The sequence below is a fragment of the Vollenhovia emeryi genome, unplaced genomic scaffold (assembly GCF_000949405.1).
Source record: "Vollenhovia emeryi isolate VEMERY1.0 unplaced genomic scaffold, V.emery_V1.0 DF939201.1, whole genome shotgun sequence".
Classification (NCBI taxonomy): domain Eukaryota; kingdom Metazoa; phylum Arthropoda; class Insecta; order Hymenoptera; family Formicidae; genus Vollenhovia; species Vollenhovia emeryi.
The window spans coordinates 552,140-576,610 of record NW_011967165.1 but is presented as its reverse complement, the minus strand read 5'-3'; the positions used below and the strand labels follow the sequence as shown (position 1 = coordinate 576,610).

General features: G+C 42.1%; 4 protein-coding genes across 7 annotated transcripts in view; 2 read left to right on the top strand and 2 right to left on the bottom strand.

The window, feature by feature from the left end:
* The window catches only part of LOC105561760 (teneurin-m), a 539,370-nt gene that overhangs the window by 115,431 nt on the left and 399,468 nt on the right, over nt 1-24,471 (top strand). The window lies entirely within an intron of this gene.
* Nucleotides 230-5,488, bottom strand: LOC105561757 (sialin-like). The gene is made up of 7 exons (XM_012012035.1): nt 5,038-5,488; nt 3,997-4,391; nt 3,210-3,489; nt 2,459-3,044; nt 2,096-2,228; nt 1,322-1,563; nt 230-902 (listed from the first exon to the last, which is right to left on the bottom strand). Exons 2-7 carry the CDS (start codon nt 3,998-4,000, stop codon nt 711-713), a joined length of 1,437 nt encoding a protein of 478 aa, XP_011867425.1. The 5' UTR covers nt 4,001-4,391; nt 5,038-5,488; the 3' UTR covers nt 230-710.
* LOC105561759 lies at nt 5,913-11,834 on the top strand. 3 transcript variants are annotated; one of them, XM_012012039.1, is made up of 3 exons: nt 5,913-6,097; nt 6,242-6,297; nt 11,299-11,834. In XM_012012039.1, the coding sequence occupies exons 2-3, from the start codon at nt 6,280-6,282 to the stop codon at nt 11,572-11,574; spliced, it is 294 nt and encodes a 97-aa protein (XP_011867429.1). In that variant the 5' UTR covers nt 5,913-6,097; nt 6,242-6,279; the 3' UTR covers nt 11,575-11,834. The 3 variants fall into 3 exon arrangements, with proteins under 3 accessions (XP_011867429.1, XP_011867428.1, XP_011867427.1); XM_012012038.1 differs by having other exon boundaries at nt 5,913-6,297; XM_012012037.1 differs by lacking the exons at nt 5,913-6,097; nt 6,242-6,297 and adding an exon at nt 9,938-10,950.
* LOC105561758 lies at nt 6,469-9,085 on the bottom strand. Its single transcript, XM_012012036.1, has 2 exons — nt 9,020-9,085; nt 6,469-7,438 (listed from the first exon to the last, which is right to left on the bottom strand). The coding sequence occupies exons 1-2, from the start codon at nt 9,023-9,025 to the stop codon at nt 7,073-7,075; spliced, it is 372 nt and encodes a 123-aa protein (XP_011867426.1). The 5' UTR covers nt 9,026-9,085; the 3' UTR covers nt 6,469-7,072.

Here is a 24,471-nt window from a genome sequence, read left to right as displayed (position 1 = left end):
GTGGTCCGTAATTGGTTACCCATCATTAAGGGTGGTCTCGCAATCCTAATTATCTTAGCGTAAACCTTGACGCGTCAAGCAGCGGCACTTCTTTCGCGAGCTCTGACATATCGTTGAGGTCATCGAGGAGGAGTACTCGATGATTCACATTTGTATTACACATTTTTCGCAACTTTGTTCAAGATTTCTTGTCCTTTCTTTCGAGTAAATAATAGCAATAGTTGTAAAATGAATGCGGTTATTTATTAAATTTCTTGCATATATACTGTACAATCTATATTTTGTAAATTATCGCCCGTATAAGGCAGTTAAAACTTTGGCACTGATAATATACTGCAAAGTGTATTATCAACAAAACCTTTGCTTGAAATGTATATTTTGCAAGATATTACCAATATACGTATACATATTATAAAACAGATAAAGTGGTATAATTAAGTATTACATCCGCTAATTAATCTCAGTAGATTCATCAAAAATGGTTTATAACCAGACATATGAAAATATAAAAAAGGAATTGATTTAAGCGTGACTGTGGAATGTTATATAAAAAACGCTAACTTAATTTCATTTCATATGATAAATGATTTTATCGTGCTTATTCAATTTATCTAGATAGCATTTCTTATCTGCGCAATAGGCGTGATTCTTGTAAAAAAAATATGTTTCTCTTGATTCTTTACCAAGGGCTGTACAAAGACAGTCTCAATTTAAGTCTTCGTTTCTTGCTGCCGCTGTTCTTGTTGCACTTGCCCTTCGTCGGCGTCCCAGTTTTCAACATCCGGTACCGGATAATTCCACGGTTGAATTTTGGCTGATCCGAAAGCCGCAAATACCAAGAAAGCGAAGACCTGGGCGACGATGGTAATCCAGAATGCAATCCTCCAGCGCGCTATAGTGTGCTGTCAGAAGACATGGTTGAATATTAATACTGGAGTAAACGACGTCTCAATATGAGAATGTGTCAGTTTTACGGCTGTACTTTAAAACAAGCTACAAAATTAAATGTGTCAGAATTACATCGGGCATTACACAAGCTAATAACGTAATATTAAAATTCTCATTTTAAAGATCTTGTGACACAATAAAGTTGAGTTTGCAGTTGATTACGCAATTAGGATTCAGTGTCTCTTAGAGCGAATATCGGCTTAACTTTCTTATCTCGGGTTAAAATCATTTCATCTTTCATGAAACTTCAAGAAAGTAGAATCTCTGCGCATAACTTATTAAAAATTCAAGAAATTGGCGATCACGTCACGTTGTCTTAACGGACACCTTTCCCTTTTGTCTTTCTATTTGATATACTAAGTATTCAACTTACTCCTTCCGCTACGAGAGCACCAACTATCGGTGGCAGAATAAAGGCGGAAATAGTGCCTGGAGTATTTGTAATGCCCATCAGAATTCCTGCGTAATTCGGGGCCAAGTCGTTCTGATTACAAAGATGGCCAACAAATATAGCCCCACAGACTACTATGCTCAAAGTTAGCAGTACGGTCGATGTCGTACGATCGCAACCAATGTACGCGATTATAACGAGAAAGATACTAGGTGGTATAGCGCCTGCAAGAAAGAGAAATATATTAAATATATCAAAAATCTCTGTTACGTGACTAAATGATTTTTCATTTAAAATGACATACGAATTATCTCGACACATAATATTACAGAAATATGTACATATTATTGCTGGAAACAGTAACAGAAATTACATTGTTGCATATCATTTGAAATTTTGTCGCACGAATCACGCAGAAAATTTATAAACAATGCTTCATCTATTTTTCATTAATATGTAAATCATATCCAGATTTAGTTCTTTAAGTTGTGCTTTTACATTGACGCAGAGAGAGACATACCATCTTGTTTTTTTTAATCAATTAAAATAGAATACATATGTGTATAAAACGATTATCAAAAATACGGTCATTATAAAAATACAGTACTCGCATCATTTTCTTATGAATACAAAAATTCTGTTGTTTACGGAACTGTTCTTAATCTACTATAAATGTGATTTATATTTCTGTATAGTACCCGAAAGTACCTGTATATATAAAGCTATGCTATTATGCATTCCATGTGAAATACGTACTTATGAATACCGCAATTTTACGTGCGACCGTCTGCGACCAGAATCCCTTTTTCCGTCCCCAATCTAAAACCCTTCCGATTAGTGGATTAGTGAAGGCATTCACCAGATACGGCGTGCAAACGATAGCAGCATTCTGTAAAATATTTGAGGAAAAATTTACGCAAAGAGTTGAGATGTATTTCACGTAACTACACACGTCACACCGAATAAAATAATATTACTATATGCGAAACGCAAAATATTATTTTATCCATAATATTATTCTGCCCGTAATATCTCCTGGATTTAATATAATAACTTGAAATATGTAGCACGTCTATGAGACATAATACAAGAAGAAATTACGTATGTTAACCGACTCACCGACTTGATATCGAATCGCAATATCTTGTTCATGTAAAGCGGCAACTGGGTGAGCAAGAAGTACCAACAAAAGTTGCCTAAGGTATTCGTAACGACCAGAGCCAAAAATGGTACCGATGTAAATATACTTTTCCACGGGATCTTCATCTTCGAGGAGCCGGGCGTACGATGGCCGTACGAGTTCACGATGAACGATCTTTCCTGCTCCGTTATGTATTTTTGCTCCTCCGGACAACCGGCGAAAAATATATAAAAGATGACGCACCAGATCAATGGTAACGTCCCATGAATGTAAAAAACAGCCTCCCAGCTCACGTAATTTAATATCAATCCCGTGGTAAGAATAGATATCACGGTGCCGAGCGACGTTCCGGCGTATATGATGCCGACCCACGTGCTTTTTTCCTCGTACACGACCCATGTTCCCAGAAGAACGTTTACTATAGGAAGATTCGCCGCGCTCACAAGGCCGGTCAAAAATCTTACGACATACAGCACGTACAGTTCGCTCGCCGCGACCGGCACCAGTATTGTTAAAATTCCATTCGCCAGCACGCAGATTAGCAATACGAGCTTGGTATCGAACCTACACCGATATATTTCATTAGTAAAATTTGTAACAAGATACATACGTCCTAAGAATAAATAGGACATTATAAATGATACAAGTGCATTGTATAGTAATGTATCGTACAAGATATTCTGTTTTTATACACGAGAAACAGTTTAAAATGAAAACATCGTCACTTACCGATCCGCCAAATACCCCGATGGAAACATACCGATGAGATAACCAGCAAAATATATACTAATGACCAGACCTTGCTGGCTTGCCGTCCAATCGAATGGACCGTCGATATCGGCGGCATTCGCAGGATCATCAAATTCCGGACACTCATCCGACCAATCTGGTACACCTGACTTTTTTTTCACCATACCGATGATCGCCGTCGCCATGTTCACTTTCAGACCGTAAATGATCATGTTCGCAATGCATAGCATTATAGCGAACAAGTATCGCACGCGTATCTCTAAGGTTAAGATTACGAAAATCACATAAATGATAACATGTACTAACAAAAATGAAATTGTTTGGTTAACCTGCGTCATGCAATCTAATAAATGACAAATTACTGTCGTAACGACCACGTGCCACGAAATGTGAGAGAAAGCGAGAGAAAGTAAGAAAAGGAAAGGTAAGAGAAGTAATGAATATGTATTATTTCTGCGCTACAATGTATCGTACTAATAATACTAAAAATCTTTTCTCACGTGTGGGTTTCTAATTATGCTTCGAATTATGTGTTAAATTAAATGTTAAATTAAATTTTACACCAACGATATCAGGTATACGAGGAGAATTGTTACAAGGTAGATAAAATGTATCGTTCAAGTGTAGAAAAATTACATCATACACACGTATATTAGACACACACGTCATTAATAAATGTACACTGCAAATTAGAAGATGATAAAATATCATATTAGTCTTTAACCGCTAGTCGTAAAAGCCGATAAGACGTGGAATATTTTCTTACCCATTGTTCTGCGTATTCAATGTGACCTCGGCTAATGAATCGATGACATTGATGACCATCACGTTTCGAATCGTTGCGCCAGTGTCAGCGTTTTCGTCTTTTGTTTCCGTGTCGATAAAATCACCAATTTGGTGTCGCTCGCTCGCTCGCACATTCAACTGCTCGATGACGACTATCGAATCAACGCCGCCGATGAAACGGCACTCATGCACGACACTGAGATTCCTCTTCCACGAATATCTTTCTAGATTTGTGTCTCGACGCTGAGCAATCCTATCCTATCGAGACGAGATTACGGGTCGCAGAGCGAGAAGCACACTGTCACTCACTTGTAAAGTCAATACAGTTCGAGGCTCCGCTGCCTTAATCAATTCCGCTAATAAATATGTTGTTCCCTGCCGATAACGGTCGCACGTGTCATTATATTACATTACAATGTTGCCACGTAAAATAAAACCATTTCAAAACATTACTACGTATGAAAACAGGGTATTTTCGCAATTATTTCTTCCGTATGTTTTAAATAACGAATACATCAGACGCAAATTTAATTTATTTTCAATGTCGTATTTAAGCAACATCCAGTCTCCGATATCGATTTTGATTCCAATTTTAATACCAGATGTTTGGTAAATATATTTGTTTGCTAAACGAGATATAATGTTCTTACTCAAGTTTTACATATTAACATGCAATTCTCTGGATTCTCGGTTCGCGATATTTCAAATTGTTTTAAAAAAGTATTATTATAAATCCGCTTTTTTTATATTTAATGCTTAACAGTGTATAAACTGCAATTTATGAAATTGATACTGCGATATTGCAGTTCACAGTATTCACTTGATATCTATACAATATTTCAAATTTACTCCTCCTCCCCGCTACATCTTTTATAATTAAACAAAGTCTACTTTTAATAAAAATATATCGAAATCTGTTAATTCAGTACTTACGTTAAATTCCTTCTTGCCTTTAAATTTAATTAATAAAGAGATTCGTGAGAATTTTAGAAGATAAAACTTTAAAACACTTTGTACTCACTTGATGTGTGCATACTCGATAAGTTTCTTTTTATATCAAGCGAGGAGAGATGATAACAGACGTACAAACGTATCAGGAAAATATGTTTGAGTGATGTGTGCAGACACCGGAACTAGATATAATTCGACATGTGAATAGCGTTACGAAAGGACGGTACGATACGAGTTGCCCGGCGGTCACACGAGCACTAAACTAAACTATGGAAGCGACTGCGTTTTAACTTTCAGTAATTTGCACATAAGTGGTGATTCTATAATGTGAAACAACACCGCCTTGTATTTGCCGTGTCATTATACAGTGCCACTTTGATTTTATATGTCACAGTATTCCGTACACGTACGTTGCGATACAATTAACTACTTAATGCAATTACACGATGATTATGAAAAGCTCAATAGACGAAACCTTGTTTATCACTGAACGCAGCAGCTGTGTCAATAATTATTGAAATATAACGTAGCAAAAAAACGAAATTGATATGATCACTTGCGCTCAATTACTTAACTTCGTTGTATAAATTAACGTTTTTATTCTCAAGGTCGCACTTTTTACAAACGACTCCTTGAAATCGAACGAGGCGGCATTCTCTAAAACCGGTCGTCGCGGGAGCGCGCGTTATTCATGCCGCGTTTCTTCGGCGATAATTAAAACCAAGCGCGCCTGCATTGATTACACAAGCACAGACAGTTTCGTCTACGTTAACGGCTCGACAGCGAGGTCTCACTCGCGCGATATCCAGTGTGAACGTCCCAGGCATTAGCAGGCGGTAGACTGCCAACATCGAAACTCTCCTCTCGCCGCGATACGGTGGCAGACGATAACATTCCTAACGGACATTCGTCGGCGAGACGCCGCTTAATGTTTATGGGCTGAGGATAATAAGGTCCCCCTGGTGAACCCGTGTCCAAACGAACGAGAAACATTCCGTAGCGTAGCCTGGGACTCCCCGCCGATCACGGCCGTGGTCCTGAATATCTGTGCATTCAACATAGTAACGCCCACCGAATTATATACGGCATACAGGTCATCTTTTTCCGTCGACCAACTCGAGATAAGCTGGGTAGATTATATACATAATAATCTTGCCACGATATTATCTTCCTGCATTTCATATGTCGTTCTCAAGATATATGAACGTGCCGATATAAATAATCTTTTAAATATTTATTTTCACATATCTCACTTTTACATGGCAATAATGAAGTTTATGCAAAAATCCACACCGAATATCTGGAAACGGAAATGTTACGACTTCATGCCGTGAGTATCAAGAATACATTTACTGTAACTTAATGCGTTATCATGCTTACATTTGCGAAAGAGTCTGCCAGATGAACTGCTGTTTATCGTGCAGAGCAAATATTCTTATGTAATAAAATGTAAGAAAGCGAGGAGGGAGGGAGAGTATGTGTATAAATTAAAAATATAAAATAATATTTAAATAATCGTCCAGCTTTCAGAGATTTATTTATCGTACAGTTGTTATGTAAGTGCATTATCGAGATATTATGTGCACGCATATCTAATTATGCATGAGCATTTGATCATCACAGATACATATGATAAATAACAGATTATTTGTATTAGCGTAGATAACAAACACATAGATAATCAGCATATATATTAAATTGACGTCATCAGTACACATTGTCAGTTACCTACACCTAGTCGATATTACGCTGTTATCTACGTAGTTGATATTAAGATTCTCGCGCGCGATTTCCAATTAATAGATAAAAAGTTCAACTGACCTATCTAACATTTCATATTTGTAGATTTATTAGTCTTAATAAAACTTGAGTTGCAAAGGAAGTCTGTATTAAAATACCGCGTAAGCATCTTTATCAGCGATAATGTGCCTATGTAGGCCAATCTATGACATGGCAATCACTTACGTAACGCGCTTATCATGAAACAAGTCCGAGTTTGCGCAAAACAAGTTACAATTTTTACCTTACATAGTACACTTTTGTATAATGTATTTTAACAATGGAATTTTTTAACATAAAATAAACACGCCACATCACGTCGTACGTCATGCTTTCTTTTCGGCGCAAACCGCATACGTTTCTGCATCGTTCGCCGCCCGATGGGTAGTGGCGAACGCAGAGCGGTGGACAATAACGACGTCACCGACCATCACAATATTTTTACCGGACCGCGGTCTCTTTCGTGCGGTAAGCATGTGACAAGCGTGACGAAACGTTCGTAGAAACGAGAAGCGCGCAGACGGAAGTGGTTGCCGCGGCAGTCTCGTGACGACGACGACGACGACGACGACAACGACGTCGACGGAGCTTGGAGACGCACGAGTTGCCATCATCCTCGCGCCTCTTCTGGGCTTATTCGGCCCAGCGCACACCTGCATTCGTACCGGGGTGAATGCTCGCGCACATACCTGCTAGAGGAATATGGCAGGTTGAGATGGGGGATGCGGGGAATCCACTCGAGAAAACGCAAAGCTTCGAGCACCGGTAAAAATGGATACGTCGCCGTCGCATCCGGGAGAGGAGAGGGGCAGGGACGTAGAAAGAGGAGAGATACGAAAGGACGGGGGAAAAAAACAAAAAAAAATCGGTAGGTGCTCGAAACGTAAAACGTCTGGATGCACGACGTCTCGCGCCGATTAAGGGCGCAAAAGGACTTTCGGGCGCGACGGAACAATGGTGACGATCGCGGTGGTCGATTAGCGCGGCGGGCGCTTTAAAATCTCAAAACGGGATCGCGAGGGGGTCCAGAATACTCCCAGCCGCTACTTCGTATTGTCCAGGCATTTCGGACCTTGCTGACTGTGTCCACAGTGTAAACACAACCCTCGGACCGTCGCTACTCGAGACGGAACCGTCAAAGACCGGTATTCCTCGCCGAGTGAACGCCAATTAACTGCAGGCTGCACAGGTTGAAGCAGGTTGACCGTGCTAACGAGCGCGATGCCCTTTCAACGTTAATTTTTATCCACTGTTCGGACCACCTACTACGAGGAGACGTCAAGCTGCTTCAATGTGGCAAGACATTGAATTCCAGCTGATCCATGTGATTTATTACATTAAATTATTTAAGGGTTAAAGTGTAATTGAAATTTGTCTATCAATTTGCAAAAACGAATTGAAGAATAATACGTGGAATTGGATGGACATCTATCATTGTCGGTGAAAAGTCGCAGGGAGAAGAGACAAAGTTTTAACAGACTTAATTATCTCCCTCCTCCTCTCCCCCTTTTTCTTTTCCCTAAGCGGAAGAGATATTTAATAAAATGAAGAAAACTACGCCAATTTTCTTTATATACTTCTTTCCAAATTTCTTTATATGTTTCTACATATTTCCTCTCATTACTCTCTAAAAAGTCAGTCAGTGGATTATCACATGATAAATAATGGGAAACAACATCGTGGGAAGCAGAAAACGTAGAGGAAAGTCACGGTAGCTTTTAATGCACTAATTATTTCTCACGCCAGCTGCCGGCATGAGTTTTCAAAGAAATCGTTTCGAGCTCGGGCCACCTATAAATATCCGGGAGTACGACTAATTTGCAAATAGGAGGAAGCGATTTTCAAACAATGACACGGAGCGTGCGATCGGGGAAGCGAAGCGGGCCAGAGGGTAATGTATCATCTCGCGCTCTATCTTCCGTGAAGTCTATAGCGCCCGAAGCGTGCTGGAGCGCACGGCGCGCGCATTTTCCGCGTTGCATTTAAATGAAACGGACAGGTTCCATCGCGCTCGAACGCACGAGGAGCGCACGCGTGGCGTGCATTGCTCCGCGAGATAAAAAAAAGAGAGAGGAGAAAGAGGAAATACACACAGGAGACGAAGAGGTGATATATGCGGACATTAGTTATACACGAGATGTATGAGGTTTTGCGGCGTCACTCTGCCACTGTCAGATTCCGGCGCGGTGCTCGTCCCGACATAATCGGGACGACCCATATTTCCCCGCCGCAATGCGTCAAGCTTCCCCCCCGTGCGATTCCCCGTTTCGTACCTTCATTTTTCACTCCGCTCGTGATCTCTCCCGCGCCCAAATTCACCTTCCATGTCGTCGCGAGCGTCTACCGCTCTTCTCCATCCACCGACGCCCCGCGACGCCTCTCTCCGTCTCTCCCTCCCGCCCCCGACGACGCGGCACACGACCCGCCGGCGTCGCGACGATTGTACATCGCTTCCGGTGAAATTCTCCTCCTCGGTAGAATACGGGAGTCCCGATCGAGACGAATCGATTCGCGAAATGCCGCTGGCACGACTGGAACGGTAGTCAAAGCGTTCGTAGTAAATATTGGCCGACCATTTTCTATCTATTTCCGATGCTACGAGGTGCTATCTATACTTTGATAAGCGAGCCGATACGCGAAGCTGAAATTGACGGTCACGCGGTAAATTTCCTCCACGAGTGTGTGGAAACTGTCCAATGAAAAGGAAATGTCTTAAGAGACGCTTGCTGAATCCTTAGCTTCGTATTTCGGTTTTAGATTTTAAGAAGAAACATTTCTCTCGTTTATTCAAATTCTGAGGACATGATCAGCAATTTCATTTATCGAAGCGATACGTGGTCCGATGGGTATTATCGTGATTAAGTAATACATTATTATCATGTTCTCGGGACCACAGCGGGACGTTGAATATATGTAAAGGCTGCCACTAGAGCTGCCTGGAACTTTTCTCTGGCGAAAGAATATTAGATTATGTTAGAGAGAGAAAGAGAGAAAGAGCGAGCATACCAAGGAGAGCTATCCTGATGAAGACTCAATATCGATTTTTTTTCTTGGAGAATGAAAAATGCAGTCGCTGCTCCGTAAAATATATGCACTTTATCTTTCGCGCTGGGAAACGTATGCGTCACGACATTACGGAGACGATGGCGCTATTGAACAACCATAAAACGTTTGTTTGTTCGGCAAGTTTACACAGCTTTCATAGTCAACGGCAGCGGTCGCTCGACCGACTGTCACTGAATGAAATGCTAACGATGATGGATGATCGAGGATCTCTTTCTTCCGCTTGATTCGTGGGAGAAGAAAGACGTCGGTAATTTGTATGCAGTAGCTGAGTTATCGAGAAGTTGCGCGTTTACATCTAAAATGTCCCATAATTAAACGTGATTCATTACAGCCCTGACATTTAAATCCGTTATGTCATAAAGAAATGTTATTATTCGCGTAACAAAGTATCCCTTATATAAATGTAAGTTGCATTGTCGATGGTCGATTTCCTCTAGTCATTTTCTCTAATAAGGAAATTCACATTAATCGAACGTATAATTGAACGTATACAAAATGTGACGTTAACGTAAAATATAATAATGGATTTTACAAAATGATTCGATATTATTTCCCCTATTCTATACGTTAAAGAACATACTTCCCCTCGATGATTAAACAATTGATCGCGTGAGAGAAAAACGATATTTCGACGAATAATATTGATGCAAAATATTATTCATCCTGGTATAAATATGCTAGGCTATTCATCTGAATACGAGCAACAGTTTGAAACGGAAAGAACGCCTGTAATTTTATAGGTGAAGGGCGCGCTTTGTGTCTGTTTGATCTGTACTTTATACAGCTACACTTAAGCGCGTATATGTGTTAGTTCGACGTCTTTATGAATACGAGACAATTTTGCCACCGACGCTGCACACTTGTAAACGTATATAATAGTTCGATCTTTCATAGAATTGTCAGTACCTAATTGCCACAAAGCATAACTGCGAGACAAGTGGCAATACAACAGCGTATTATCCGATATCAATGGTGCGAAATAGGTCAATATTCATAAGCTCGGTATAAAAATGCTCCGGCATCATAAACCTGCACCACAGTGCCAGAAATCGAACTAAGGGCAGAAGCAAATCTAAACATGCGTGCCGTATACTTGTATCTACTCGTTGCCGTGGCTTGCGCCATGATCAATGAGGCTGTAAGTATTTAAATCTTCAATGTCCACTTACAGGTGCAATAGTAAATTACTATAAATTTTATTTAACTCTTTGAAGCATACATCTTCTTCCTTCGAATCCTTCCATTATTAGGAATTTCTTTTGAAAATTTACGGTGAAAATGTCGATAACATAGATATTTGGTCATGGATGTTTGTGTCTTCGTGTACGTTGATATTGAAAGATCGTTTTCGTCTATTACTTTCCTCACATCCATTAGCTGTAGCTCATTGTTGCGTTCATTCAATCAGTTTCGAGTAATATTTGTTTTAAATATTTAATGTTATATTGCGTCGTATGTTGTGCATGTATCTTATTTTTATCCATAGAACTCTACACCAGGATTTTGGGGGGATCTTCTCGCTCATTGTCCGTTATTGAGCCACTTTTTCCAAAATTGTTACACAACTACTACTACTACTACTACTATGGCTCCCGCTGTTCAAGGCGGTGATCAAAGACCTAGTTCATCATCACAGACATTCTTTGCCCCGGTTCCTGTGGTTTCCAGCAAGAGAAGAAAGCGCTGGGTTATTACAAATGATTATAACAACTTGTCAAATATGACAAAACAAAACGCAACGCGAAATGACAAACAAATATGAGTTTATAATGAATATATTTGAATATATAATATTGCAGCGATGAATAATGCAATATATAATACATATAAACATGCTAATATTAGATTGCGTCTAACAAATGCTGGTCAAATATTCTTGTGAAATCTCGAAAACACTGATATACCCTCTCAAGATAATACTATCTTAATATACATATGTATAACGCAATACACGTATAACACGCATCGATGGAAAAAATGTGTGAATTATAAATTGTGACTAGAATAAAAATATATAAAATCTAATCAGTTCTAATAATTATTTTTTAGAAATACATATTACTTGTTATCAGCATCTCTTTTTTCGTTCTTTAAGACCGTGATAAATATATTTTATAAAAGTTTCACGCGAAAGCATGAAATAATTCATCAATTTAGACCAATTGATAATCGGACACTTGATTGAATATTCATGAGTGAGCGCAAATGTCAATGAGTAGCAGCAATATTGGTTTCAATTTGATACAATTTATACACATTAATAAAAAATAGCTTTTGCATTTAACATTTTTACATTTGGATTCTTTATAACGCGAGATACATCAATTACTGAGTCAATACTATTAAATATGAATCTCTCTGTAAATATTTGCCTTTAATCAAAACCATCTGTATGAAACATGATTATTATGTTACTCTTATCTCTCGCTGACACAGCAAGAAAATTTGATCTTAACATAATTATCGAGAATCTGACACACACTTACTTTTTTTATATAGTTATATATAATACGTCGCAAACTCTTCTATTTTCGCCCGTTTTAAAAGATTAATGGAATAAATTATCAACGTAACACGTTAAAATCTTCCTCGGAACTGACGTAAGACAAGGGAAATATAATAATGTCAGAAAATGTATCGTATTCGTTAGTGGACACTCTCGAGCGGCGATGTCACCTTTTAGCCGACTTCATGACTTATTGTTAAATGAAAGCGGTCTCGAGAGGCTCGAAGGAAAAAGAGTTACATGTAATGCCCGTCTCCACTCGGGCAGAGTTCAACGGAGTAATATACCCGGAGGGCACGAACACCTTTATCGCATTAAAAGCGACGAGCTGCCGTCTGGACGTACGCGTGAGACTATACCCTCTAATCTGACCTGTAAGCGCGTCTGGTCTCACGGATACGTCACGGGGCTCATCGCGTTTCGGATCAAACCGAAATGTCTTGCGTATCTTGAACGCGAACGATATGATCCTCTTAATGTGTCCCGAGGCTCACGAGTATTACGATACTCTCTTCTTCTCCCGTCTCTCTCCCTCTTTGTTCCCCTCCGATCGTCTGCCCATGGTGCCCCCGGGATCACCCTCCGTTTAAGCCGGACGACGAAGCCCCGGCGAACATCGGCTTACATGCATACTGATGCGTTGCACGCGGATACATATTAATATGTTAATACGGTACCGCCAGTTATGAGACTGTTTGATATTACAGCTGTCATTCGTTTGCCTCTATGTAATCGCACCTTTGTCAAATGTATTTTCACTTTGTGGTCGATGAGATACGCCAATGGAGGTATATATATTTTTACAAATATTCGATCGGTTAATATGCAGAGTAGAAGATAGCATTGTGTACCTCTTGTATACGCTGAAGCGGTCTCAATGGATGGAAAAAACTGAAACGTGGTTTACTATAAATCTTGCGCTGTTGTCTCGTCGCTTCTATGTCTCTTCTTGTTCATCTTCTCGATGTCATTTCTTAACCGGTTCAACGTTGAGTTTGCAAATGCTTGATTGGTGGGATATGTTAAACGAATAAATTAATAGATTCCAATTAAAAGCGGTTGAAAACTTTTAACAAACAAAGCTTTTGTAATTTCTCAACTGTACTTTGATGCGAGTTTTCTTGATCCTTCGCGGCAACTTAACGAGCCGTCCTCACGAATTGCGCTCACGAATTGCGGTCACAACCTCGAGAAATAGTTCGCGCTGTCTCGTGCAGTTCGCGTCGCCTTTCCGGTACGTTTTCTTAAGGTCGTTGTAAGCTGTCGACTGCGAAGAAGGAGCTCGCTGTCGCAAAACGACGCGCACGATTCTGACGCCTCGCGCCAGCAAGAATGCGGCGTCAGCTAAGCACATTCGTAAGCTTGCCGCGTTATGACATTCCTGCGTCGCAGGAGAGAGGGTACGAAGGGTGGAGAACAGCGAGATGTGACGGCGTCTTGTTAACGGCACACGATGTCCTCATTATCGCGACTGACGATGATGACGATGCAGGTACTGCGCGATGCGAAGTGGATTCTTCACTCTTCGAATGATGAAAGCGCAAGAGCGAGAGGAGCAAGTGGGGAATATACGGGGAAAACTGTGAACTCATTAAGATGGTCTGGTATTTGTTAAGGACGAGGGACGCGTCTACGTCCCTAAGAGAGCAGAGACATTTAGTGTCTTTAAGAACTCAGTCACTTCCCAAAATGGTAGAATATTATAGGGCGTTCAAATATTACAGACTCATTTCTTTTCTCTACAAGGTTTTATGCTGAATACAACATACGTTATTATTCTCTGTATACATTCTGAAATGAGAAGCGTTTATCTCAAATGTGAGGAAATTTTGTTATACCTTCTTCGAAGAAGCTTTTTGGCTGCATGCACAATTAATTTTGCAAATTGACATTTCTTTGACAGTCGTTCTGATTGCGGAATGAAATGATCTTCAATTTTATTCGTATTCACGATAGACTTGAAAAACACGTTTCCCTCGTTTAGATAGCAATCCAAGAATTGTAGTTACTCTTTTACACATAAAGTTTTATTTGTATTTGTGGCACTAATTGAGCATTCACTTCGTTTAAAATTGTCAATACTAATTTGATTCTTTATTAATAATAATCATTTTAGTACTTTTAATTCTATAATACTTTTAATACTGTTAATTCTATAATTTTTTGTAATTTCACGAACCGTAATATATCTATTGGCTCGAAACAAATTATTCACACGTTTTATATTATCATCATTAACATATGTTCATAATCGGCGAGCCTGTGGTTCGTTTTCTATTCATCTTTAAAATTGCTGCACCACTGCGGAACACTTGAATCCGCAAAAACTATCACCGTTTTTTATCTTTTATAGACTTTACTCGATTTTATATTTTTATACTTAAAAAATTTAATAACAATGCATTACGCAATTACTGAAAATACTTTTGATTATGTTTAAAATATTAAAAAAATATTTCTGCTAAGCGGTAAATTTACAAGTTCGATATTTATTAAAAGAAATTAGTATTAATTATACAAATATATCCCCTTTTTATAAATAATCTCGTTGAGGATCACTGAAATATCGATCTGCGTTGGCTTCAGCTTAATATCAAAGCCATTTCGCTGTTCCTAAATCGCTAATAATTGCATGAAAAAAGGATTACTGTAACTCTCAACTACAATTATTAACTCTGTTAGCTTTAATTTAAACATACTATCTTAGGATAAATTTTAGCAGTAACTTATGCAACTTCGGCGAACGTCTAATCTCAAGTTTTCATCTTATAAGCCGTGCACGAACAATGTCGTTGTATATCGAAGCGGATGCACATGAGACAAACGTTTTTAATATTCCGTATCTCCACCATCGGAAATCTTTGATATCCCGCAGAGAGACACGGCTCTGTCTATCGTAAGCGAGGAATGAATTAAAGTTTCTGCGGAGACTTTGTTTCCCGCAATAGCATTCCGAAGCCAAAGGGCTCGTGATTTCCTCGATTGATAATCGTCATTCTCCGCATTGCGCGCTCTCCGTATTCCCGTTTGTCCATTTAACAGACGATTTATTTGTACGAGATAATAAACAATTACATCGCTAATCTCTTCAAACAGCAGTTTCAACGACAAAACAAATTTGTTTATATATAGAGAGATATCGAAAATGATTCACCAAGAAAAATAACTGTTTGTCAGTCGAAGAAATACGAGGCTATAGCGAAGTGTTGGGCACTATCGATCTTCGCGGCGGTTCGTTCCCACGTCATTAATCCTAAATAAGGTTTATAAGATAAAGTGGAATGGGCTAGCGGAGGTCAATAAATCTGGTGGAAACGGTAAATTTGTTTCGTACTCCAGATTCATGGATACTTACGTAACACGGTTTTTACAACGGCGTTTATTTTGTGCTCTCGGTAATGCTTCTTTTAAGATTCTACAGCTCGTTTAATGAACTCCATTGCCAGTCGTTTACGTTCAGCACGTTTGAGATTTCGTACTTATTTCAAGAGAATATCTTTCTCGCACATTTCGGTTGAAATTACGTAATGTGCTTAAGTTGCATGGCGATGTTGCTTTTAATATTCATGTCGGAAGTATCATGATTTGACTGCGTGCTTTTTAGCAATTGGTTAACAACCCCGGTTCTCATTATTCCAAGCGAAACATAACACGCTCCGGCACGACTTATTATATGCTGCGCGCCCTGAAATTACGAGGCGGCCTCGACGGGACCATTCAAGCAATTTCATAGGGAACTATCTCATCGGCAATATGAAATTTCACGGCATCTCGTACTACGTTACCCTTCTCAAGTCATGATGTTACCATAAATATTCAGGCGCTGTTTCCTGACCCAGACAGCTAACAATCCCGCCTTATGAGAATTCGCAAGACCTATATGTGTAAACAAACATGTGCGCAATAATCTTGACTTCTCTAAACTTCACGCGACTTTATATAAAACCACTCTCACGCTTTCTAAGCCGTTCTCGATTGATAACTACAATTGACATAATCAGTTATAATATTTTGAGACGCAAAGATTTCTCTAAAGTCAAGCAAGAATAAATTTTCTTGCGCGATTTATGATTTACGTTAACTGAATTCAGTCGCACGCGAAAGGAAATAGCGCCTAAATTCCCCCCGTCCAGCGTAGACCGCCGATAAGGTCTTCGGGGTCCAAGGATCGGAAAGGGCCACGCCCTGCTCACGTTGCTCGTTATTCACGGCGTGAAGGTGCTCCATCTCTCTTGCGCGTCCAGATCTCCTCCATGAATCTTATCCGGGCCGCGGGTCTCCTCGTTAAATCTCGCCAATCAGATATATATCGAGGATGCGAGGTGGTTTCGTGGTCGAGCGGTCGCTGCCCGTTTACGCCGGGTAAAATACTGCGTCGGCAGATGCTCGCCTCGCGAGCTTAACCCTCTCTCGATTCTTCAGCGGCTGTGGCTGCGGCGGCGGCGGTGGCGGCGACGGCAGCGCGTGCACTGTGTTTATGGTGTACGTTGTCCGCGCCTTGCATACTGTAGGTTCTCCTACGATTTTGTGTGAGGAGCAACAGCCAGCCAGCCAGCCAGCCAGCCCAACGTTGGTGTGTTTCTGGCGCATTGTTGGAAGAGCGACCGCGCCGCAACTTCCCGCCTCCGCTTGCTCGTGGTGGCTCCCTCGGGCCACCTTCTCATTATCCGTTGGTGATGGTGGCTGCGGTGTGGCGGTGGTGATAGTGATGACGACGACGACGACGACGGCGGCAGCGGCGGCGACGGCGGCGGTTGCACCAGTGGTAGTGATGGTGTTGGCTCAGGTAGTAGTGGTAGTCGCGTAATGGCAGTTCCGTCGCAACAAAGGAATCGTTATTAAGCGTCGACCCGCCCGGGGACGCACCTTCCTGGACAGTCCCCGTGAGAGGAGACGGATACGCTCCATCCAACCTATTGTACGTCGTCGCGCGAATTCCGCAGAGGATAATTTTTAAAAGAAACCACGGTTTTCCACGCGGGGTTCGACCCTCTTTGCATCCCCACGCTCTTCCGCAATCCGCAGTATTTTTTCTGGGCGTTACAAGAAAAACACTTTCACCATGTGCGTCCTCTTGTCGCGCGACGGTGACCTGTCGTCTTCGTCTTCTACGGCGCAGACGCGCAAGCATCGTGATGCCAGATACGAGGTGGAGAAAAATGCGCCGGACGGATCTAATAGACTTTGCTACCGGTCGAGCATCTGGACGAAAACGATTTCATCGTGGATTAAAGGCGAGATATTGGACGGGCGCAATTGCATCCTTAAATCTTTCAACTGTGATGTATTCTCGTCATTAGATTTCGAGGAACGTAACCGCATCCAGGCGTCATTAACGTTATTACACATTCTATCTAATTACCGATCAGGTTGAAATATTTTTCTCGGAATTCTCCTTACGGATCACGCATCAATGAGTAGCCCGAGACCTTCTCGAGATCAAGATTACAACAAGAGAATCCAGAATCCTTTGATGTAAATTTTGTGAGGATGAAAGGAAGAAAGAGAGACCTATGTAAAGAATAGAATGGATCCAACTTCTGTTCTAATACTCTTGTAAAGAGGACTTAAAGAAGGCTTATTCCCTAAAGTAGACAGCCGTTACGGTAGTTACTACAGCACAACGTTCAGATGGCTGATACATTCTCAAAGACTACAATTACTTGTTAAATTATACATTCTTTACACTTGAAAATTGCTTTCAATGTCACCGAGTTATTTCACTTTTACTTAATAACCCAGCCTGTGCAGACATATAATCAGATAACAAATAAAAATAAAAACGAGACAAGACACGATCCAAGAATCAGAATATTAGTTAAACGACAGCGCCAATTCAGATCAGTTGAAAGTTATTGCTTTTTCGAGGGAAAAAAGCGCGCCTCCCATATTTTGCCTTAATTTTTCTACTTCCGCCAGCCGCCAAACTTCATTCTCCATGCCTTTCTGGAGGCACTCGGTTTAACCGGATTCCAGATAATTCACTTCCTTGCTCCTCGTCGTAACAGGACATTAACGAAATTAACGTGTGCGCTCGAGGTAAGATAAAATTTATATCGTACGCGAGAGATAATATGCGCGATAGTCTTCGGGCATTATGCGTCGAGTATAAAAAGCTGCCGGATACGCGTTTCAAAACGACAAATTTCCACGCAGCTGTTGGGCTGCAACAATGTGAGGGCATTCCTCGCATCTACATCTTAATTTTCACGGAAAGGTGTGCGAGTGTTTGCAACATAATAAATTATAACACTACAATACAAATTTTTTAATAGCACCAGACACACATTTCTGTCTTTACATATTTCATCTCCTACCTTTCTCTTAAGCGGTTTTGTTTTTAGATTGCATTATTAATGTTCTCGCTCGCAATTACTCACTGTCAAACGTGACGTAAGTTTAGACAAAAATTTTGAAAAGAAGATAGATAGCGCCCATTATATGCATATAATATATAGAGAGAGTGATAAATGATTTTATAATAGATAAACATAGAAAGATATATTTATCCTGAAACTGATATATGTAGATAAATATTAGCTGTTTGATTGAAACGTTATAAATAATTGACAATGCATTGCTTACGTATACATTCTTCAAATACCGAAATGGGGTAAAACACTTTTTTTATCATTAACGAGGCTGTGTGGAATGCTAGCTTCCAGTTTGTAATCTGAAAAATTAGTAGCACCGTTGCGAGCTGTCGACACCTGTCGACGGCAGCTTTCGTCGAAAAATTTCTTCAGGTGCTCTACTCGATCAGATGTCTTGTTAGTCGAAGATTTGTGGTCGTTCTGCCTCATTAAGATATAGTGTCGGCAATTGTCCCCATGCTAACCCGTGTTTTGGCCTCGCCTAATCGGCGTAAAATTCCACGGTATTAGGAATTTCAGCGGGCACTTCGGAGCAACGTGTCCGCCGTAATCAGTTCTCAACTGCCGGTCCTTCCTCGTTACCGGACTGCCCTAAGCATGGGTTACACCAAAAATGTAGCCTTCCAGAACTGTGATTACGGCACTGACTGTAAAGTATTGGATCCCGCCAAAGGTAAAACTGAATTGAAACGAGTCGGCTCGTAATCGATATCCAGAAATGGGAATCGTTGCTGCAAATTACCGCTTGAATGGCGCGGATATATCGCGTTTCACCGTCGATAAAATATCTCTTACCTCGTTGGCTCGAACGACGCGCTGCTTCCTATATATTAATGCGTTTGTGGTTTCTCGTGTACCGTGTATTTGCAGAAACTCGTGTCAGTCTAACGATAATGGAGTTAATCATTATAAAAGTTCTTTCACGCTGACGAGCTATTAATACCTGCAAGTGTCATGATTCGTTCAAACGACAGACGGGTAAAGTTTAGTAAACTTGTCGAATCGTGTGTAATATTTAACCGCTTAGAGAAGACGATAAAAGTTCGCCGAAGAAATGGGAAATGAAAAGGGACTGTTTTTAAACTATGCCACGTACGTTCAAATAATTCATTGCGAATGTTAAGGAAAAAAGAAAAAGCATTGCGCTACATTTTGTACATCATTATTGTTATTTGTGACGTGATTTTTAAATTATTCATGCAAATCTGACATCGAATAATATTTCGATACGCCCGATTTCCGTATGAAAAATAATATCCCCGTGTAATCATTAATTTCGTTATTTAATTTGGCTCATCGTTTCGAGCAAACGTTACTTTTGCACTGTATGTATATTACGTATCGTGGAAAATTGATTGCCTCAACCATTTTTGAGACTCCGCGTTAAAAAAAAACACTTGGCACCAGTCGAAACTCGATACAGCGATTAAACGAGGAACAACGACCGGAAACTCGTTGTTTCGTCGTGATAATACCGCGAGAGCGAATGAGCGAACGAGCGAGCGAGAGAGAGAGAAGAGAAGAGGAAAAGAGGGAAAGGAAATGGCAGAGGGGTGTTATGCTGGCGGAGAGCGAACCGGATTAAAGCCGCATCAAAAGCGGGATGGATATATAATTACATTAGCCCATACTATCGGGTGGAAATAACAGGTTAGACGCAGCCGAGAGACCGGCGCGCACACGCGGTAATTAGGTTGTATCGGGTTCGTAAGCTGCGTTGTCAGCGAATGGACAATGCGAGGGAGGGAGAGAGAGAGAGATAAATAGAGAGAGCGAGAGAGAGAGAGAGGGAGGGAGGGAGGGAGAGCGGGCCAGCCTGCAAACACATTAGAATCTAATGACATGCTATTACATTTCGGAGCGATCGCGAGAGGCATCACGTCAAAGATCTCGCCTCGCGTCATCCCCGAAATGGAGAGAGGAGAGAGGAGAGAGGAGAGAGCAGATCGGGCGGATGGCTCCGTCGCTCCGGTTCCGCTCTACGTTCACTCTCCCTATCCCCTCCGATACATCTACATCTCGTTAGACCGCGTCTTCTCGCAGACACGAGTTCACAACGAGTTTATTACTCGCGTTACTCTCGCCGCGCGTTCTCATTAAACGTAACGAGCGTTCGCGCCGCACGCGTAACGTCTTTCAGCGCGTAAGGCGCGTACGCGCCGCCGACGCCACGCCTTTCCTATCGTGCAAAAAGCACCACGTCCTTAGGAGACGTCGAGTTAATCGCGGCCGCCGGGCAAGACGCGCTTCGTAACGCCAGGCGATTCACTCGAAACGCGCGCTGGTTCGTACGTGTAATTCCCATCTGCGATCTGAATGCGCGCCGCGGAATTGCAAAGATTATTCGCATCATTCGCGCCACGAGAGGGCCCCGCGTTTTAAAATAAGCCGCCAGTTTATGCGCAATGCCAGTCACCGTTGTACCATGGAAACTTGGACATGCTTATTGACAATTATGAGCGAGGACGGCGAACAAGAAGAAACTTCTTCCGCGGTCCCTGTTCTATATCGTTGAATTATGGTCGTTTTACGGACCGGAGAAGAGATGCGGGAGGAAGAGACGGAAGAGAAGAAAAGAAATTACGGTTATGCTTCCGATAAAATTCCGCGCTGCACGACGTGAAATTATTTAAGGCGAACTACCCTTCGAAAACCCGCCGCCCGGACTTGGTCCAGGTGGGGGGATGTCGAGGTGCTGCCTTCCGGCGCTCCTTAACCGAGCGGAGGTGGTAGTCGTAAAAAAGACGAGACCCAGTATCTTACGATATAGCCAATTTGACTTTCCTGCGTTTCGACCCGATGATCCTAGCCACGGGGAAAGAAATCAGTTCGTCCCTGCCTTCGTTCTCCGTTTCTACACACTGGGAAGGATAATAATTTAGAGAATGCAGCCACCGACGATCGAGCCGATTTCGCTCAGGAAAAGAGGGAAGCTCATTCCCCCCCTCCTCACGTTAGAGCGTAAAAATTCATTCTTCCGTTTCGAAAAACAAAATGGGACCGTAAAAAGAAACGCGTGTGCTTGTCTGTAAATAATTTGAGTGGAGGAGTGCCTCGGCTGCGCAGTCGAAACGTCGAGAGGTCCTTGTTCCTCGAATTTGCCTCCCCTTCCTCTCCTCGCTCTCTCCACCTCGCTGTCTCTTCAGGTTCGCCTGTCTGAGCGTACCTGAGCAAGCCTGGGAACGTAGGTATTTTCCCCGTTTGCGCGTGTACACACGTACACGCGCACGCGGAATGGGAGCTGGTGCGTCGTTTCCGTAACGCAACGTACGGTCGTGCTTTTTGTACGCAACAAGCTCCGGCTCGATTGTCTCTAAAACCGTCCTCGGCGAAATGCACGTACTCTTCTTTTTTTTTCCTCCGCGTTTCACCGAGCGCCGAGCGATCCCCCGCTGCTACCACCCGCGCTCCAGCCCCCGCGAATTCAGCTCCTCAAAACCACCATGGTGTTTGGATAGGTACGCGACCACTTCTCCAGAGAGTCGTCAACGAATACGCAGACGGCGACGACTCTGCTTACACCGGCAACAACGATTTGCGTAATGGCGTCTCGCGACACGATTCGAATCCGCACTGCGTCGATGTACGAGCCTGGAGAAAATATCAGTGATCGGAGCTTTTTAATAATAAATTCCAGTCGATGCAGATATCCCGAAATATTTCTGCGAGGTGGATATTACAGAAATAGTTGCGCAGTGGTCTAGATCTCTACAGAGGAAAGTTCACGTTTAAGTCGATTTGCCTCATAATCCACGCGAATAATAATATATTCGGATGTCGCTAATTAAAATACTGATAACCTGGTGATTTTCAAGATCGAAATCCGCTGGAAGCTTCGATCAGAAACGGTATCCCTGGCGTCACTTTGCATTCGTTAGACGCGATCGCGGAGAAGTTTTTCTGCAAAATGCAGAGTTCTATATCCGGAAAGATAATCGAACTCGTTCAGAACTAGTTTCCGGGGGAGTGAAATTGGCATTCTCCCCGAGGCCGAGAACGCCGGGATCCGACGTTAGATTTTGTCAGGACATAGGATATTAGGCAGCACTGTAGACGCAAAGAGAAACGCGCAGGAATTCAGCCTGGAAACTCCCTCCCTGCCACCACCTCCCGCTTGCTTGAGCCCTCTCGTGCAATCTTGCTGGTTGCAGATAAGACTAATTATCATTATATCCACGGAGAATAGCTCTTGCGGCGTCATCCGAGAATCCTAATCTAACCTTTAATAATATCGTCGACAGTCAACAAGCCGCGCGGCGCGAGACATTCCGGGTTGATCATAATTAACGAAGCGCAATACGGACTTTGCGCGGAGTTGGAAAAATAATACTATACCTCGGAATTTACTTACAAGCTTCCTTTTTAAGACTCCCGACTAATGCGCGCCACCTACGCGAGACCCGCCTAAGTAATTTCAAGTGTCCACGGTCTAACTTTTATAGAAACTTACACCGGTATATGTATTTGCGCATAACAACTGTAATTTAACGAAGAGCAAAGTTTGAAAATTGACTCCGTATCATAGCTCGTGTAACTTCTATTTACGGCGCGGCGCATAGCGTGTTTATGCATGCGGTAGACTCGACTTTAAGGATGAAATCATGCGCGGGTAGAACGTGACCCACTGTTAACGTTGTAAAAGACACGGAACTTGTTTGAACGTATCGGTATCCCTGGCAGAAAACGACGAGCGTCTGCTTACTAATGGCGAGTGGCGCGAAACTTTGGACGGGCGTTATGAAAATTTACGGATTTTAAATGCCCGCGAACGGGCGGCGGCATTACAAGTTTTTACCCACGCGAAACTTCGTCCTCCTTATCTCCCTTTATGGTCGAGTGCCGTCCTAGAAAATGGGGTAACGCGAGTATCTCGAAGCGGAAACATCGATCTCTCCGGAGGGTCGTAAAGACCGCGAGAGGCGCGGGCGAAGACAAAAGTAAAAAAAAACCCCCGAGGAAAAAAGAGAGGAAATAGACGAAGAAAGGAAATAATCCCGGAAATTGAAGTGGACAGAGTCTACCTACGAATAATATTTCCATTCTCCGATAAAGGGAATCTCCGTTAGTAGGCCAGTAGGATATCGATGCTTTGTATATCGAGACGAAGAGGGCGATTATTTGGTATTTTTCTAACATTGAATTTTCGAATAGTCCGCGAGCAGCTCCGACTCGGGAAAAGTAAGAAAAATGCAACGTATCGCATGCATTATTAGCAATTTTAGTGAGTATTATCGAAAAAGGGCAACAAATGGGGCGATACGAATAATTGTATTCGTTGAAAACGCTCGGCATGTGACATTTTCGTATGCACCAAAGTGACGTTGCTCGAACTTTGACCGTCTGGAGCCGGAAACCACCCGTTCGCGCGGTCAGGAAGAAATCGAAGCGCGCCGCGAAATGAGCGATTTCTGAAATTGCCGGCTTAATTTATTTAGTCGCTCGTTGTATCGCCCGGACACCTCTCCGCCGTCCAGGCTGCTAAAGGCGCGCCGGTGACAAGGAGAGGCGGCGTCGGCAAAGTTGGTAACTTTATGCTCCGCTTGTTTAGATTGGACAGGAAAGCGGTCCCTCCGGTTCTCGCCGATGTTGGTAATTTGGCACCGACTTCGGGGCCAACCAGCCGGTACCGTTGACGGTTTAACCGTAATCACCGGGCGCGCAACGACTTTCCCGAACTCCCAATCCCAAGATTGTCCGCGTCGCCAAAGGCGCCCATGGTGCGCGCGCTCTCGCATAGCGCCGAATCGATCCCGCGATCGAGTAGGAAAGACGAGTTCCA